General features: G+C 41.1%; 2 protein-coding genes across 7 annotated transcripts in view; both read left to right on the forward strand.

Annotated features, from left to right (window-relative positions):
• The window catches only part of MTHFD1L (methylenetetrahydrofolate dehydrogenase (NADP+ dependent) 1 like), a 399,678-nt gene that overhangs the window by 272,254 nt on the left and 107,154 nt on the right, over window positions 1-20,270 (forward strand). The window lies entirely within an intron of this gene.
• Window positions 13,506-20,270, forward strand: part of AKAP12 (A-kinase anchoring protein 12) — a 136,270-nt gene continuing 129,505 nt past the window's right edge. For all 6 annotated transcript variants that reach the window (XM_075203619.1, XM_075203622.1, XM_075203620.1 and 3 more), the window contains exon 1: window positions 13,506-13,979. In XM_075203619.1, the coding sequence (XP_075059720.1) occupies window positions 13,848-13,979 (132 nt within the window). In that variant the 5' untranslated portion in view covers window positions 13,506-13,847. The remainder of the gene's footprint in view (window positions 13,980-20,270) is intronic.

Consider the following 20,270-nt stretch of genomic DNA (forward strand, 5'->3'; position numbering starts at 1 on the left):
CCTGCTGCTGCACGGTTTCATCCCTTTTGAACAGGATTTCCAGGGTAGTGGCCTACTCCGTATTCAACATTAAGACCATGGCTACTATTTCCTCCGAAATTCCCCTGTTCCAGTTGCTCCAAGTGGACATTGTTCAACTTCGCACTCAAATAGCGCATGTATCTTCTTTGCTGAACAAAGTGCTTAAGCAACTTCCAGTTTCCACCCCTAATACATCCTGCTGTAAGGAGCCTAACTGTGCTGCTAACATTTCATTACCAAATTTGTCTGCCTAGTTCGACCCAGAAGGGGCGCTGCCCTTAAAGTCTGCTCCAGAGGGGGCACTGCACTTAAAGTCTTCTCCAGAGGAGGCGCTGCCCTTAAAGTCTGCTCCAGAGGGGGCGCTGCCCTTAAAGTCTGCTCCAGAGGGGGCGCTGCCCTTAAAATCTGCTCCAGAGGGGGCGCTGCCCTTAAATTCTGCTCCAGAGGGGGCGCTGCCCTTAAAGTCTGCTCCAGAGGGGGCGCTGCCCTTAAATTCTGCTCCAGAGGGGGCGCTGCCCTTAAATTTTACTCCAGAGGGGGCGCTGCCCTTAAATTCTGCTCCAGAGGGGGCGCTGCCCTTAAATTCTACTCCAGAGGGGGCGCTGCCCTTAAAGTCTGCTCCAGAGGGGGCGCTACCCTTAAAGTCTGCTCCGGAGGGGACGCTACCCTTAAAGTCTGCTCCAGAGGGCAGCGCCCCCTCTGGAGCTGGCATACTGCTAGAGACAGGAGCATCACCGGGCACCCCCACAAGATCAGGTTGGCAAGTGAAAACATCCTCTGCGTTGCTAGTCTTTCCAGAGGCAAAGGGCTGGCTGTTTCCTGAAGAAATAGCAGATGTGGTCTTTTCCTCTGGGCTGGGTTGTGCAGGTGTAGATCCTGAAGACTGTAGCTTAGCAGCTTGTTAATAGAGTTGAGAAATGCGGTCACAATTCCACCCCCAGCATTGTTGCCCAAAATCACATCAATTGGGAGGCCATCACTAACGGCAACATCTCGCAACTCCTGGCCATCTCCCCAGTCCAGATACACCCTTGCTACAGGCACTTCTTTCTCCAATCCATCTGCCACAGTAACTTTAGCAGTGCGATCCTGCAATACTGCAGCAGGATCAATAAGATGGGAACTCACAACAGTCCAGTACCCACTCCTTCACTTCTGGTGCACACCAGTGGTGAAATTGCTCTCTGCAAATTAAGTCTTCTAATTCTTCCCAGGACTTGGCGTCAGATCCATTAATCCATCTTATTGCCAACTGTTGCAACTGGTTGACAAATTCCTCATGGCTGATATGGGGGCTTTTAGCCAAGTCCCGAAACTTCTGCCGGTAGGTCTCTGGGGTAATAACATAGTGCTTAAGGAGGGCTCGTTTTACTACGTCGTAGTCCGCACGGTCCTCTGGGGCCACTCCTCGATAAACTTCCACTGCACGACCTTGTAGCTTGGGAACCAGATACTTTACCCTGTTTGGGCAGTCATGGAGACTACAAGACTTTTCAAACACCTGCAAATGTCCATCAATATCTCCAACAGTGTCATCAAATTTGGTAAAGTAAAGAGATCCCAATCTGGGCGCAGTAGATGATGATTCACGGGTTGCTGCAGGAGGTGGTGCCCACCGAATGCCCCACAACTTGATGAAGCAAACTTTCCGCATCAGTTGTTTTGACTCCCAGGGACCCCAGCTGCTGCATTAGTACAGAAAATTTACCCTCATCACGCTGCTGAACTTGCATCACTGGTTCACTCAGTGGGAGGGGACTGTTGCTGGAAACAGGTGCTGTGTTCTGGGATGTTACTGCAGGTACCTCTATGTTTGAAGGTAATGTCTCCTCCAGGTCACTGTCAGCTTCCTCACTGCTGACCCGTACTGCGCATTCCAGGCTCTCAGCGCCTTTTTCATTTCACTCCTTGTCGCTCTGTAAGAAATTTCTAACTTCTTTCATTGGCACAGTATCTCAAGGTCCGCCTTGGACATTTTACGGTACTTCGACATCCTGTGCGTTCTCCTGGCTGCAGTTATTCCTTTCCTGAATAACTCTCCTGACTGGTGCATGAAAAGCCGCCTGCGGTTATCCCACTGCTTGCCACCAGAAATCTGTGATAGGATGGACCGCCTATGCCACCCTGTCTGTTGCCGCTGGGAACCGGCTGGGCTTACTTTGCCACCTTTCTCTTTTGTTATCCCAAATGCCGCAGTAGGAGAGGCTTACAAATGCTGCCACCACTGGACTCCTTACCGACATCCAGTACCGAGTTTCTTGTGGGTAACTGACGCTGCAAGTGTATCCTGTTACTGGCGTACCTGGGCTGGTACTCCTGACATTTTACTATGGATCGGGGTGCTGTGGATGGATCCCCCCTACCACTAGTGGCGGTACCGAAAAAGCTGGGTCCAACCTCAAAAACAGCCCGAGAACGGATTACATTTAGGGTCTAATCTGGAGGTCACATGAATACAGCAATATTGAAGATATTTTCAAGCAGGTATTTGAAGCAAGTGATGTTTATTTGCTCTCACACTGGTTGAAGGTACCAGTGATCAGGTCAGATGAAACAAGAAGAACCAGGATGCAATGTGTGTACACAAACATGGATTTACATGCATTGCAAAGCCAACAATATTTACACTTATTCTAGAAATTCTAGAGATGCTGTGATGTAGTGCATCTGGTTTTCAGATGCAGCGAATCTGGGAGCCAGTCTTCATTAAAAGTTCCTGCATTCAATATTGGATCTTCACACATCAAAATATCTAATTAGCATGGGGCCCCTCTTCAGACAGTCCAGAATACACATTCCCAAAGAAAGGTACAAACCCCAAACAAGCCACTTCCCCACATCACAACACACAAAAGACTTCCATCCACAAAGGCTTATTGTATCAGATATATACCTTAAGAAATAATGCATCTCCTCTTGCAAAGTTAAACAAGAAACTAATTTCTTCCCCTGGTCTCAGAAATTAAAGGTTTCCCTTACCAAAATATACACAATATCAAAAATAAGTGCATGTATAATTATATAAATAAGCGTCCTGCCTAATTTCCTTTAAATAAATTTCTACCAGAAGTTATTTATCAGTGATCCAGTCACAGCGATCTTGACAGAAACACATCTCTGGCGATTTTACAAGAAATCTCAGGTTCATACATCTGCGAGTTTCAACTCTCCTGAGAAAATCGCTGGATTTGCAAAATCGCACCTTGATACATTTACCCCTTAGTATCTGTTCTAAACTTGTGAATTTTTAAAAAAAATTATAGATTGTCTTAGTATAACTACCAAATGTTTTTTTTAACAGAGATTGTCTCTAGTATAGATTTAATACAGATTGATTGATTTGTTTATTTAAAAAAATCTAACTGATCCGTTCATAAACATTTAATAAATAACCTGTATTTATGATAAACAACTATTCACTTTACTTTTACTCTGAATTTAATTTTGGTGCATCCAGTAGCAAATATGAGATATAGCAATTTTAATTTATAGCACATACCATAACCAGTAAGGCAGTGACTATATATTTCAAAATACTCCCAATCAAATGAGATTAGGCTGTCAAAGATATCTGAATCAAAACTAGGTTAATGACTTTGAAAAATTGTCATTTTTAAGATGAATAATTGAATGTATCTATCTTTCTAACAGCTACTGTACTAATTGGTAGTTAATATTAATAATAATATTTATTTAATAATGTATAAATACATTTTTATACTAAAATAAAGAATAAAAATGGGGTTGGCCAACCCCTGAAACACTGACAAAAATGAACACAGAATTGGAAGTCTTTGTATATTTACAGTCACTGTTACAACTATCGTAAGATGAGATACCAAAGAAGAGAAAAAGGGGCTCCAAGCCCTATAGTAGTCCTTGGCCTTTTGCCCTCCTTCCCCCATGAATATCTTCATTCCTAATCCCCTGCTGATAAATATATACTTTATCAAACTGTGGACAGTAGTATAGAATATTAACATAACAAAAATAAACACATAAATATAAATTCAACTTTAGACATTGATCATTCATTCTCTCTAATCGGTTAGCTGTTCAGCTGATGCATCAACTTTCTGGCTTTACCCACATCATCAAAAACATGTGACTGACTATTACTTGTGATCTTCAGCCTGGCTGGGTATATAAGAGCAAAAACGGGCATGGTTCTCAAATAAGAACTTACACAATTGGGCACATTCCCTTTTTTTGAGGGCGACATGAGTGGAGAAATCTTGTAAAGTTAAGAGTCTGTAACCATACAAATAATCTGAAGTGGATTGTGTTCTATTAACGTGGACCGTCTTGTGCCATAAATATCCTAAGGTGTGAAAAGCTTGGATCACCTCTTGTTTGTTATTAGGTTTACCACCAGATGATAATCAGCATTCAGTTCGTAGACGCAAATCATATAAATATATGAGGTGAGGGTAGGATACAAATTTCAGTAGGAAGTGTCCTCACATGCTGGAATTAACAGCAGTCAAGAGCTTTTAGAAATTAGATGTGAATCAATTTTGGATCTTGCTTCTGTGTCTATGCTGACGTCAATATGGGTGGTTATGTCCAGCAAAAATTAGTATACACCATGGATAATAGTGATGAATAACACTGCCTACCGCCAAGTATTACTAGTATTAACTACAGCTAAGGAGCATAAATGTTTAGGGATAGTCAGCAACCATCTGTATAAAAAGATCACATATGGTGATTTTGTCAATACCAGATTGTTATTGGGTTACTCTATAAAGATAACACAGGCTGTGTCAGGCTTGGAGTTGTGTGAAATAAGAGTAGCTTCAGGAGCACTACAAAGGAGCTGGTTCAACTGCAACTTCGCATCAGTGGCAGTTTCCAGTAAGCAGGAGAGGATAGCTCAGTCTCAATATCACTACTCCCAAAGAAGAGAAAATAAGAGCTCTAATCATATTCTATATGAGGTTGATGTAGTGTTGAGATCTTAAAAAAAGAGTAGCCAATACTCATGCAGCGTGCATAATGTGCTCTTCTGGTGCTATAGCTTGCAAATAGATATACTGTCCGTTATCATGAAGAAGGCACTGTTAGGTGGATCCTTCATCACTGCATAGTAGGTCAGTGGTCATCCTCCATTAATATTTTGAACCAAAGTAGTTGTAATTGGCCGCCACAAAATACATCCTTCCTCACTGGACTCAGCAGGCTGGGGTGTGGTTCATCGGTTAGTTAACAAAGAATTAGTAGGAAGTTTGCTCCCTGGTGTCAGGAGGATCTGAAAATTGTTGGTAGGATGTGTGTGAGCTGGGTGTTTGCTACCAGCTTCCCACATCTGCATGATAGTATAGACAGCGCCGGTGCTAGGGTCCTTGGCGCCCTAGGCACAGTGTGAACATCGGCGCCCCCCCCCTTTGAAAATCGGCGCCCCCCCTTTAAAAATCGGCGCCCCCCCTTTAAAAATCGGCGCCCCCCTGTCAAAATTGGCGCTGCACTTCCCTCCCCTCAGCTCCCCATGTCTTTCTTTAACTTACCTGCATGAAGCTGCTCCTCTCTGCTCTGTATTCTCCCCTCCACTCACAGACACTGTCGGGCCGTGATGATGACATCATCACGGCCTGTCACTGTCAGTGAGCGGAGGGGAGAAGACAGAGCAGAGAGGAGCAGCTTCATGCAGGTAAGATTCATAGCCCCTTCCCTCCTCTCCTCCCCGTGGATTTCCGTTTTAAATGACAATAGTCATTTTTTTTTAATTTCGAGGCGCCCTGCAGACCCCACTATTTGCATAAAGGGAGTCTGGGAATTCAGCAGAACCAGGAATCACATTGCTCCTCCAGCAAACAAATAAAAAACAGCTTTCAAGTGTTGGCTCACAAGGATTGATGGTATATGTACTGGAGGTATTCATCATAGATAGTTGCCAGCATCAGCATGGTTATTAGTGAGAGTCCCTGGACTCAGGGGATGATTGTCAGTACAGCAGCAGTAGGATATTCCCCTTGAAATGTGCCCACATACCATCAGGAGGGTCTCTGTATGAAGGCAGCATGGCTACAAGCAGGGGAGGGCTGGCAAGTTTTAGCCCGGGGGGCAAGACTTGACTGAGCAGCCTATTTTAAAGGGGAAAAAATGCAGGTGGCCCAGTGACGCAGCTCAAGCTCAGGGCCATCTTTTCCATTGGGCACGATAGGCAGGTGCCCGGGGGCCCCACGGGCAAGGGGGCCCCATAGGCAGGTCTCTTAATTAGAATAAATAATCCCGCAAAAGAAAAAACCTGCAAAAAAAAATTCAAGGGTCACTGAGCAAGTACATCTATCTATCTATATATATATATATATATATATATATATATATATATATAAATATATCTGTATCTCTATACATCTATATCTATATCTATATATATCTATCTATGTAGGGGCCCTGGTGCACTGCTTTGCCCGGGGGCCCATAATGTTGTTAAGATGGCCCTGCTCAAGCTAGCCCACTATGGGACCAGCCCAGGGGGCAGATGCACCCATGCCCCCAACCCAGCTAGACCCTGGCTACACATTGAGGAAGAGGGTTCCTGGTGACTTTTTTTTATGTCATGTACCTATTTTTGGGTAAATGTACCCGTATTTTTAGGAAGCAAACTGATCTGTGCATCAAGATAGCAGTTTATACATTATGTGCAAAATGTTGTACCTTTCAGAGGGATTCATTAGGGAGAACAAGCAACAAAAAGGAGTAAGTTTGACTAATAAACCATGTTACAATGCATGGGGTGCAAATTAGTTTATTATTTTGCACGTAAGGAAAATACTAGCTGCTTTTTCATGTAGCACACAAATACTTATTTTTACACTGAAATTTAAAGTTGACTAAGTCATGCACTACCCCAACTATAAATCTGTCATTACATTTTAAACATACTTGCCAACTTTTTTTCTATTGGCCCCTGGGAGATCCATGGGGAGGTGGGTATGTGGGGGTGGTGCCCAGCGAATGTGTCATTTTGGCCATGCCCCCTATACGGACAGCCCATCAGCCTATTACAATATGGGGCGGGCCACATTGACGCGTGAATTGCATCACTAAGCCCTGCCCCCATCCACTTCACCAACAAAGTAGGCAGGATCTGGGAGGTTGCCCTGCTATCTCGGGAATCCGGGAGAGAGGTCTCTTAGAAATTCTATGATTTAAATTTATATACCCCTCCAATGCATCGGTGAAAAAATCACTCCTTTTTTGCATTACTGTCCTTAATGAATCAGGCCCCTAGTTGTTACTTCTCCTTATTTTTAGTAAAAGCCCTGTATAAATATTGCTATGATATCACATCATCATTGACATAAACAGCACACTGTATTAATAACTTTACTTTTTTTTATTGTTTACGGCTGATATATGGTCTTGTTACTTTATTTTTACACTTAAATTTAAAGTTGATCTTGGTCATTCCCTACCTATAAATCTGTCCCCACAATTTAAATTTACCTCCCTCTCCTCTGTAACATGATTTTGCGGGTGGGTACTAAATGCCAACTAATAAAATTACAAGATTTATAGTATACATTAAGGCAATGTATAATGTAGAACCCTTAGTACAGCATGCGGGTCCTCACATTGCCCCCTTAATACCTGCAATGTGAGTGCTGCCATTTTCAGTGAGGTAAATAAGTGTGCCGGTATGTTCTTATATAGCTATTTATAGCACACCTGTCGATGTTATCTGTCATTTTTTTGGTGAGAGTGTATTTTCTACATGTCGGGATTCTAAGCATGGCATGTTAATGTCACTGTTCTTGTTGTCGTAATATTGTTAATAGGAATAATGACTACCACCGAGTTTTGCAAAGCTGTCAAGTAACTCATTTTTTTGCTTTGCTTTCCTTAATGAATCAGGCCTGTAGTATTTATAGAACCATGGAAATTCTCTTCATGGAATTCTAAAATCCTTCAAACTGAGAAGTAGGTGGAGCAGTATATTGTACATTAACTCCATATATGTATATGATACACTAGTAAATACAATTATTTTCCTTTAATTCAGGCAATACTTTTACAACTTTAAAGAACACTTGCACTGCCTTCTATCTCCTTGGCCACTTCTGGCCAACTCTTAGTATCTACTTATTTGCATGATTATTCTGGTCGCACAATTCTTCTATCTTGCTGTATGACCAATCTGCATTTCAAGATTTCTACAGTGTTTCCGCATACCACGTTTTAACGCTTACTTAGCTCTTTATTACAAAAATTGTCACCCATACACGCATTCCTCTCTTCCCTACGGCTTCCTTCACTTCTACTCCTACCTGTCAAGGAGCAGTCATCTTTCACAGACAAATAACTACATCTTAGCTTCATTCTATGGGGAGACGTATGTGGGGTTAGACGTGTGTGATTTCTACACTAAGTGGGATTTTCTCACAAAGTGGACGAAAATGCACAGTTAGACAACACAGTTGGCCAAACATTGGACTACATTTGACTTGATTTTTACTCCCAGCAATAAGCAACATCTGCCACAGCCTATTTCTGCACTACTTGTCTATTTATATGGAAGACTGCTAAGAGGTAATTCTTAAAATACCCTTGCTTTTTGCTTTTTCCCCTTTTATCACAATGTTTTACAAATTGCTTTTCTTAGTCTCATTTCATGGCATGATCTTTAGGACTGTGTCATCTTTTACCCCTCCACCAACACACAAATTTGTTCATATTGCACCTGCATTACTCCACTCACCTCTATTTAACACCCATGAACTGTTATCCTATTTATTATCTCTAACAAGTACAGCCTCCACCTGTCGCCAGAAAATAAAAGGCCACACATCTTACAATCCCCTTGCCTATCTTTCGCTCACTCTGCTTCTATTAGCTGGTGATATATCACCTAATCCAGGTCCCCCACACTCCTCACACACACATACATCAGAGCACTACCGTTCTATAGCAAACCTCAAACACATCACCTGTCTCCCCTCTCTTCCTAAGTCCTTTAAATGTGCCCTTTGGAATGCACGCTCTGTTTGTAACAAACTTACCTCTGTTCATGATCTCTTCCTCTCAAAAAACCTCAACCTTTTGGCAATAACAGAAACATGGCTCATGCAATCAGACACTGCCTCACCTGCAGCACTTTCACATGGTGGCCTCCATCTCACCCACACCTCCAGACCTGAAGGCAGACAAGGAGGTGGGGTTGGACTACTTCTCTCCCCACAGTGCACATACACAGTTCTACCAAATGTCCCATCACTCACGTTCACATCTTTTGAAGTGCATGCTATTCGCATTTTTAATCCATTCTCCCTACGTGTTGCGGTGATCTATCGTCCCCCTGGAGCACACCAACAATTTATTGAGGATTTCTCTGCATGGCTCCCTCACTTATCTTCAGACATCCCCACCATCATCATGGGTGACTTCAACATCCCCATTGATAACCCACCTTCCAAAGCTGCTTCCAAACTACTCTCTCTAACATCCTCACTTGACCTCTCCCAGTGGATTGAATCATCTACTCATAAGGATGGCCACTGCCTTGATCTTGTTTTCTCTAGACTATGCTCAGTTTCTAATTTTATTAATACACCCTTCCCCCTCTCGGATCATCACCTTATCAGCTACACTCTCACCCCCACTGCTCTAACCTCTCTACTGTCTAACTCAACCAAGCCTCCTCATACTCGTAGAAATCTTAATTCTATTAATCTTCAACAATTTTCCACCTCTCTCCAACACCTTCTCTCCCCTATCTCTACATTCTCATCCCCTGAGATGGCAGTACCTCATTTTCACCTAACCTTAGCAACGGCCCTTGATCAAGTGGCTCCAGCGACACTGCATACTACACGTCGACTTCGATGTCAACCGTGGCACATCAAAGCAACACAAAATCTTCAAAAACTGTCCCGTAAAGCAGAACGTCACTGGCGTAAATCTCGAAGCTCTAATGACTTCTTCACATATACTTCTGTCTACCACTCCTATCGAAATGCTCTGGACACTGCAAAACAAACATACTTTCAATCTCTTATCTATGCTCAGGCTTCTAACCCCAAACGCCTTTTCAATACATTTAATCATCTTCTCAATCCTCCCACCCCGAACCCTCCATCTACTATCAGTGCTCAGGATCTTGCTTCCTACTTCAAGGACAAGATTGACAAGATCAGACTAGAAATGGTATCCTCTTCCTCAACAAGCCATCAGCTCATTTCCTTCCCACTACCCTCTGACACCCTTTCTTCATTTGACCCCACAAATGAAGAGGAAATTTCTACGCTCTTCTTATCTTCCTACTCTACCTCCTGTCCTCTTGATCCTATTCCCTCGCAAATTGGTAGATCCCTGTCTTCTGTGCTCATTTCACCTCTAACTCAAATCTGTAATCTCTCACTCTCTACTGGCATCTTTCCATCACTATACAAGCATGCAGTGATTACTCCTATTCTAAAAAAACAAAACTCCGACCCAAACTCTCTCTCAAATTACCGTCCCATCTCTCAGCTCCCTTGCCCCTCCAAGCTTCTAGAGAGACTTGCCTACACTCGCCTCACACGCTTTCTTTCCGCAAACAACCTGTTGGATCCTCTTCAGTCTGGCTTTCGTTCTCAACACTCCACAGAGACTGCGCTGACCAAGGTTGTTAATGATCTGATCACTGCTAAGACTGAACGCCATTACTCTCTCCTAATTCTCCTTGATCTCTCGGCTGCATTTGACACCGTTGACCACTCTCTTCTCATACAAACGCTGCAATCCCTAGGTCTTCAAGACACAGTTCTATCCTGGTTCTCATCTTACCTCTCTAATCGCTCTTTCACTGTTAATTTCTCTGGAGCCACCTCTGCTCCGCTTCCCCTATCAGTTGGAGTACCACAAGGCTCGGTGCTAGGTCCTCTGCTGTTCTCTATCTATACCGCTTCTCTTGGAAATCTAATAAGTTCCTTTGGCTTTCAGTATCATCTCTATGCGGATGATACCCAAATCTATCTATCCTCTCCTGATATCTCGACATCTGTGTTGTCCCGTGTAACTGACTGTCTTTCTGCCATTTCATCTTGGATGTCCTCTCGTCAACTCAAACTTAATCTTTCTAAAACAGAGTTAATAATATTCCCACCCGCCAACAAGAGCATACCTGACATTTCTATCTCTGTTGATAACATGACCATAAATCCCACCCCACAAGCTCGCTGCCTAGGTGTAATCCTTGATTCACGCCTATCCTTTGTTCCCCACATTGACTCTATATCTAAATCATGTTACATACATCTAAAGAACATTTCCAGAATCCGCACATATCTCACACAAGACACTGCTAAAACCTTAATTCATGCACTAATCATCTCCCGCATTGACTATTGCAATTCCCTCCTTACTGGTCTTCCCAAAAACAGACTCAAACCCCTAAAATCTATTTTGCATGCTTCGGCAAGACTGATTTTCCTTGCAAATAGCTATATCTCTGTTGAATCACTCTGTATGTCTCTACACTGGCTGCCTGTCTTCTACCGAATCCAATATAAAATACTTTTACTAACCTACAAGGCCATCAACAAAGCTGCACCAACATACATCTCCTCTCTTGTCTCAAAATATCTCCCAACTCGGCAACTCCGTTCTGCAAAAGATCTGCGTCTCTCATCCACCCTCATTACATCCTCCCATTCCCGGTTACAGGACTTTTTTCGTGCTGCACCCACTCTATGGAACTCTCTCCCTCGCACAATAAGACTCTCCTCTGTTCTACAAACTTTCAAGCGTTCTCTGAAAACCTACCTATTCAGACAAGCTTATAATATTCCTCAACCACCATCTTAACCTCACTACCTTTAGCCTGTTACACAATTTCACAGAAGACAACTACCCCCGGACCAACATTGTTGTGTGACAGGATCATTTAGCTTATAAGTCACCTTACCTTTGCAGTCTGGCTGGGCCAAGATGCAAAATGTATACTTAACCTCATGTGTCAATCTCCCATTGTCCCATAGATTGTAAGCTTGCGAGCAGGGCCTTCTCACCTCTTTGTCTGTTTTACCCAGTTTGTTTATTAGTTTATTACGTTTGTCCCCAATTGTAAAGCGCTACGGAATATGTTGGCGCTATATAAATAAATGATGATGATGATGAAATAACACCTCTACCATTCCTCAATTAAATAAATTAAGCACAATATACAAATTGCATATACTTGTTCAAATATCTATCATAAGTATTAAAGGTAGAAACAAGGTCATATTTAAGGGTTGAAGTTGCTCTAATGACTGTGGGAATACACCCTAGATTAGTAATTGTGAATCATGCAACAAGCAGTAACAGGGGTTTAAAAAAAAAACAAGAGAGAAAATAAACCTAAAACCATTTATATGCTTCCTATGCTTCCTCATGATCAAGACTGCCCTGGGCACAATGGCCTATTTGAAAATACAGTCCTGGCAAGAAATAGTCACCTTAGAGCAGCCTAGTGCTTTTATATTATCCCAGATCTCATTGTTGACTTATAATATCCTATCAAACAGAGCCGAATTTATTAACCATAGATCTGTCACAAAAAGCACAGTTTCTCCACTTAATCCTCAGCCATGGAACATCATTCAGTAAATAAAGCCTATCTAATTTACACCAGGGAGTATATTGTCCCAAATATTAATGACAGGATGACACATACTTTTCCGGAATAACTGGGAGACTCTCGAATTTTGGGAAGTTCTCCCGGACCCCTTGGAAAGTAGACCGTTCCCAGGATTTGTTTCATTTTGGATCCCACTCCCAGCGATGAAACGAGCACTGAATTTTGTTGCATGAGCGTCAACACAATTACGCACTTTGCGGCTCCATGCTCCCCTGCAATTGCAACTTGACCATCCATCTAGGGTATTTTTAAAGAAGCCAAGTATTGAATGATATAACCTATTTAGGCAATTCACTGATTATACTGTAGAATGGTTACATAAGAGGTTTAACTGAGCAATTATGGGTGCAGCAAGCATTCTATTGATAATAGAACCATATAGAAACAGCTGTAGGCGATACAAATTAAACATGTTCAATGACATTGCTAAGTTAATTCCAATAGGTAAAGGTCAATATTAGCTATTGAAGTGTCCAGTTCCTCAGGTGTGTAACCATTTTGTCATCTCTCTGTTAAAACAAAAATACAGTATACTGTACCACTAGCAATGAAGGGGTTAGCAGATCATACAATTGCATAATAGAACATGATTACATTTATTGTGGTGAATCCATCATAATGGACACAGAGACATCAGTGTGATTTTATCTAGGTATCACATGTACAGAACACTTGCCCATGCTCTCTCATTTATTCTCCTTCTGTGTTCTTGTATATGAAGACATTCTGTTTGGGACATTGCCAGCACTCCTCCCTCTGCCCCTGTCCCCATTGCTCTTAATGTGCCTGTGTTGATACTGCAAGGCGTGTCTGATCCTAGACTCATGTGATGGAGAAAGAGAGAGAGGGAGGGGAAGACTAAAAGAGAGCAATAGAAGGAGAGGCTGTCATCTGAAGAAAAAAAACCCACACACACAGAAGAGTGTGTAAGATAGTTGGCTTCAAGCTGCACTGGTTAGAAAGCATTTGCTTTTTACAACTTGTCTTGAGAAGGAAGTCTTCCCAGATCTGTTACTGGATTAGATACTTAGCAATAACAGCCTGCGGACAGAGCCAGAAGAGACAGTTATAACATACACATACGTGGTCTATAGTTGGCCAGAGAACAGTGGAAATTCAGTCTCTCGGGTGACAAAAACCACTTTTTTCAGGTAGTGTTTTTCTGTCATACTAAAGAGGAACACAGGACACAGAGCTTAAAGATAAAGGAAAGGACTACAGCATGGGAGCTGGGACTTCTGCAGAACAGGTCACTGAAAAGCCCAATGAAGAACAAATTGAGCAAAGCAATGACCTGGGGCAACAAGAGCTGGATGGACAAGAGGTGGAGGTGGAAGCAGAAGGTGATGCCAAGGTAAGCTGTCAGATATACACTTTTACAAAGTATCCAACTGTATTTACAGCAATTGTGTGATGTATAATATAGTTCAATCCTTTGCAGTGGACTGAATGATAGGTAGGTAGTTCAGAGAGTGGGCATACAAGTATCTGCCACACCTGAAAATTGTTTCATGACATTCCACCATACACATATTAACTATGAAATGGAGCAATTACTGGTACATTAAGACATCTATTCCAGTTTACATCATCATCATCGGTTTTTGGTTATTGACAAAAATCTAAAGTATTGACAAGTACAGCACAGGTTAAAAAATATTTAACAATGTAACAGCATTGTTAAAGATACATTTAGTGTAACTTTAATTTAACAGGATTACAAGAAAAATGAGCAGTGCATAATAGGAGTGATGGGTGGGTATCACATAATGCTGTAAAGACAGTCAGACTGGAGGCAGAAATAGTTTTGCTATCATATAGATGGATAGTATTTGTTTGAGATTATTTCAAGTTTCCTTATTGTGCACCAACAAAAAGTACTATATCTAAATCAGAGCAGGATGTGGGAGAAAGACAAAACAAAATAACTGGTAATGGTTTTTTGAATTTTGTAAATTCCTGAGATGTTATCGAGGCAAAACACTGTACAGTTAATAGGGGGTGGTGTGTTATCCCATATCTCTTCTGTGCATGGGATCTTACTGTGCTAACTGCGCAATGATAAGATCTGCAGTCATAAAATTGGTAATCACGTTAGCCTAATCTACAGCCATGTGTTAGCAGGGGGCTGTGGTGTAATAAAGAGATGAGATTCTCAGAAGGAACCTGCACAGATTGCAACATCTCCTGTAAAGTAGATTTTACTGCTGTGTGGTGTGTCCAGCTTGCGGTTCCTGCATGCAGTATTGAGTTATTGCCGTCTGCCTGCACGCAGTCACTCTTGGGTATTCTTTTCCACACCCTCAAGGTTAAAACACGTGGATCTTAGATCATCCAATTTCCTAACGTTGGGTCTAATTTAGATGCGCACAATGACGGTGGTGCTTGTTTCTGCACCAATAGTGTCTCGTTATGCAATAAAGATTATATTCTACATAAAGACTAACATTTAAAGTGTGGGATAATCACACTTTGGTTATGGCAACAATAATGTACACATTACACCAAATTGGGTACTAATATAATTAAACATTGAAAAGTTGTTTGTTATCTTCACATGTTTTCAGTATCAATTGACAATTACAGTATTTGCACTTAGATGATTAGCACATAACTGAGCAATGCTTTAACTGCATTACATATTATTGCAAACAATGCTCTCCAATTCCAACAGGCAATGAAAAGGTTAAGGGACAACAAAGGAAAAACAAAACTCCCTATTGCTGCTTGTATTGTGTCTTCCTGTGAGGGACTGGTACCCAACAGATTCCAGACTACACAGTAAGAGTAAATCCATGCAAAGGATGGAAAAATGCTCACTCATTCCCTGGCTTGTTCCATACTGCGGTGATGCCTGGCGTCTGTGTATTTCTGGGTCACGTTTTCATCTCCTCCTCCTTTTCCCACACCCTTCTCATCGCTCGCTCCACTGTGTACAGATTTCAATGGATCGAAAGTGATTTTTCCCTTTATTCCATAATGAGGATAAAGGCTAATTGGAATGCAGAGGGGAATTTTACAAAGTTGTTTCTCTTGTCCCTCAAGGAATTGTCTGTGAACTGAGTGGTGAATGTGTGAAGTAACTGATGGATGCTGAGCAAGCATGCTGAAACTGCTAGCATAGTACTGCTGAGTGCCTGTGAACAGAGGTTAATGGATGATGAAGGGGGTGGTGGAAATGGTGTATGTGCTTTAGTATTATTCCCATAACTATATTGATCACTGGCCATTTATCTGCAGCAAGTAAAACTCACTGATCATTAAAAGTAAATACTGAAAAAATAAACCATATATACATATTTAAATTATCTTCACTACAATATTTGTCCAATATTTGTTTGTATGTATTATATGCGCCTGCTTCTTTGTGAGAAATGTCAATAAGATGAAAACGTGCTTCTGTGCCAAGTCTGCAGTTTGTGTTCCTATTTCCATATCCCCATCTAGAATATTCAGCAGAAGTATTTACAAGAGCTTAACAAACAGAGTCGGCAAGGATCCATAGTTTCACTAGGTTATTTCTTCACTTTAAGTGTAAACTCAGAATTAGACCAGAGATATAACCAGACTCCTCATAGGTATGGACCTTGTGTGCAATTAAAACATTAGGTTATTCATAGGAATTTAAAAATAAAATCATTAATACACTCAGTTATCCACCAACTTAATAAAATCATTAATACACTCAGTTATCCACCAACTTTTCAGATATTTAGGAGTGGCACATTATCCACCATTGGCGAGTAATGATTAAATATTATCTTATGCGTAATATGGTGGCACTATATAAATAAACAATAATGATAATAATCAATAGTAGCTTTTACAGGGATCACCTGCTGCTCTCCTGACCAGGATTACCAGTATGACTGAATGTACTAACATTAGAACATTCATTCACACAGACTATGCAGTAGGCAGGTTAATCCTAGTCTGCTCATCTATCATGTAGTTACTTGCAGGTGGGGATGACTGATCTTTTCCCCTTTGGTTTCAGATGACATAGTTTAGGGGACAGTGGACACAGTTGTTGGGGATATGTTTAGAATGAGGATTTTTCAAGTACATGTTACAAATAGTAAACGTTCTATGATGCCAGGTCTCCAGAAAATGGTGAAGTGGAAGAAACTTTATAAAACTATTATTATTATTATCATTTATTTATATAGCACCAGCATATTCTGCCGCTTTTTAGAATTGTGAACAATTACAGTCCGTAGACTTTCTGACATGCATTTACTTTGCATCACTTTAAATGTTGCCTGAAATGTTCATAATTGTAAACGCTTAATAAAATACAATGGTATTCTATGGGAAAACTCATGTAGCACCTGTGATAGCATTATGTCAGGAATCAGCAACCCCCGGCACATGTGCCAGACGTGGCAAGTGGACCAATTTATCTGGCTGCCTCACTACAGCAGCCGAAGATGTCCAAAAGGTGCAGCAGCTCTGTTTCGGCCATCTGCGGCTGCTTTAGTGAAGCAACTCCCAGGTTCCATTGTGGAACGAAAGATGGGTGTGCTGACTCCAGACGTAAGTAGCACATAAGAAAGCAGCTAGCATATATGTTTGAAGTTGAACTGGGGACACAACTATGTGGCATAATATGAACTGGGGGCACAACTATGTGGCATCATTTTAACTGGGGGCACTACTGTGGCACAACGTTAACGTTTATTTGTTGGTCTCATTACTATTAATATTATCATTATATTAGCATGATAAAATACGAAATAATTAAATGTGTACATAACCTTAGAATGAAAGGTAGAATTTCACAGACAAATTGAAGCATAAATGTAAGCAACTTTTGAATTTATTTTTCGGATAACTGTACTTTTAACATATAACACATTTTTCAGTTTAATTTAATGTTTAATACATTACATCAACTCTTCCTAGAAGTTAGTTGTTTGTTTATTTTTGTTTTTAACACACAAGTGCTGAGTAAGATAAAGAGTGTGGGACCAACCCATTGCCTATAAAATGTTAAAAATAAATCTGTTTTGTTACATGCATCAATATACTGGTGTATTGTTTTTTATTTTACTACACTATTTTAGGTCACCTTTCTTTTTAGAAAAACTGATTGTTACACTGTGCACAGTGTTTGAGACAAACGATGGAATCTTTCTGTGTGACATTCGTTTAGTTGTCCTTGTGGCTGTGCTTCGTTGCTATTTCTTTTTCTTAGTTTATAATCTCATTCATTTTCTATTTCCTGTACTATTCACTTATTTGATGTCTTAAAAAAGAACAGGATGGAATGCGAGCTTGTTTTCATTTGTAACAAGCCTTACAAACTGCCTTTGCACCTGGAGTAGGTAAACAAATATGGGATTTGTGTATGGTATTGGCAGCTGTCTGGTTTCTGACGTCTTTAGGTGAGTGGAACCTGTTTAGAGTAAGACTTAAAACAAAACAATTGACATTCGCATTGCATGGTTGCTTATTTATTTAGTGTTTATTAACAGCAAAAGTAAAACTGCTAAAAAGCTGTTCAAGATGAAAATATTTCAGTCCATAGGCAAGCCGAGGAGGGGGGGGGGGGTTCTTAGTGCCTGGAAAACCCCCCTACAAGCCCGGAGCACTGTATAATTAAGGTGGCTGGACCCTGCTCCTGCTTCACACAGCTCTGCTTGAAAAGGGAGAGCTGCATGCACTTAACAGTAGTACACGCAGCATTGTCCATGTATATTATGGGGATAGGAAGAGTTGGAGAGCAGCCAAGCACTGTCTAAAATTATAGCCACACCCCCATGCATGCTGGTCACGCTCACTGGTGGCGTGGTGTGGAAACCCCCCTCTACAAATCCTGTGTTTGCCCCTGCAGTCATTCCATATTCATACATGTCCTTTTGCAGGTAAGCATGAAAAGACTGGTGCTCTGTAGTTTTCATGAATCAGGACATTTTCAAAACAGAAGCTGAATTGCATTGTAACTTCTAATAAGACCAGTGTGTCTAAACAGTGTGTTCTGTCATGGCTCATGTGATTGCCTCCTGAAATAAATCACATGATTGCATTCACAGTCTCCATGTTCTTCTGCTATGGGGTCCCATGTGCTGTTTATAAAATGGCAGTGTGATTCAAAATGGAGGACTCTATGGCTAACAAAAATTAAATCACTTTCCATGGAAACCATGAATGCAAATGTTTATTGGAGGAAAATCTCACTATTTTGGTTTGAAGCAAAGGTTTTTCTCCCTTTTTAATAAAATACCTCTATATACAAATTTAAAGTAAATTAAAATTAGAGATGAGCAGGCTCGGATTGCGCTAATCCGAGCCCACCCGAACAGTGCGGATCCGGCGGGATCCGAGCACTGTTCGGGTATTTCCGGCGGCCAAAAGAAATGACTATGACGTCCAAGTCTCGCGTCGGATCTCGCGAGACTCGGATTGCATAAATTCCCCGCTTGCGGCCACCATCTTCAGTCGGGCTCAGATCATTGAAGAGGGAGGTTGTAGTTTGGTGCTCCTGTGTCCTGTGTCCTGTCACTCTGTTTTGCTTAATCCAGTGGTTACTTAGTCCTGTGCTCTGTCCTGCTGATCAGTCCAGTGGTGCTTTGTCCAGTGCTCTGTCCTGCTGAGTCCAGTGGTGCTGTGTCCTGTGCTCTGTCCTGCTGAGTCCAGTGGTGCTGTGTGTGTCCTGTGCTCTGTTCTGCTAAGGCCATTATTATTTAAAAATTATTAAAAAGTTATAAAAAAAATAAAAAAAATTATAAAATAATTATACTAAAATAATTTAAAAAAATTATAAAAAAAAGTATACAGAAATAATTAAAAAAAAATATAAAAAAATTATATAAAAATTTATACTGCAATATATAAATACGTTCACTGTTCCTGCAGTCAAGAAATATTAGTACTGCAATATATAAATACGTTCACTGTTCCTGTAGTCCAGAAATATTAGTACCAGAGATTAAACTAAATTCACTGTTCCTGCAGGCCAGAAATATTAGTTCCAGAGATTAAACTACGTTCACTGTTCCTGATTGGTTTGTTAAAGTGCGAATGTCCTATTTCAACAACATCAGGGTGGGTGGGAGGGCCCAAGGACAATTCCATCTTGCACCTCTATCAAACTTTGCAAACTGCCATCCTGTCTGCCACTGCAGTGCCACTCCTAGATGGGCCATGTGTTTGTGCCGCCCACTTGTGTCGCTTAGCTTAGACATCCAGCTACCTCGGTGCAACCTTTTGGACTAAAAACAATATTGTGAGGTGTGAGGTGTTCAGAATAGACTGGAAATTAGTGGAAATTAATGTTATTGAGGTTAATAATAGTGTAGGAGTAAAAAAAAATAAAAAATATGTATTTTAGCACTTTTTATGCTTTTTTAAAAAAAAATCAGAACCCAAAACCCAAAATCAGAACCAAAACCTTTCGTGGGGTGTTTTGGCAAAACAAATCAGAACCCAAAACCTCAAGCTAATCAGAACCCAAAACCCAAAACACCAAAAGTGGCCGGTGCACACCCCTAATTAAAATAAGTATTTTTATTATAATTTGTAACTAAATATGTATTTATGGCACCCTATAACTGTAAATATAGAGAGCACACTGTGCCATTTGGTAGGACTTGTTGGCAAACTTACTAAAATGGTGTAATATTTGGTTGGGTTTCCTAAGAAA

This window comes from Mixophyes fleayi, chromosome 3 (assembly GCF_038048845.1).
Source record: "Mixophyes fleayi isolate aMixFle1 chromosome 3, aMixFle1.hap1, whole genome shotgun sequence".
Lineage (NCBI taxonomy): Eukaryota > Metazoa > Chordata > Amphibia > Anura > Limnodynastidae > Mixophyes > Mixophyes fleayi.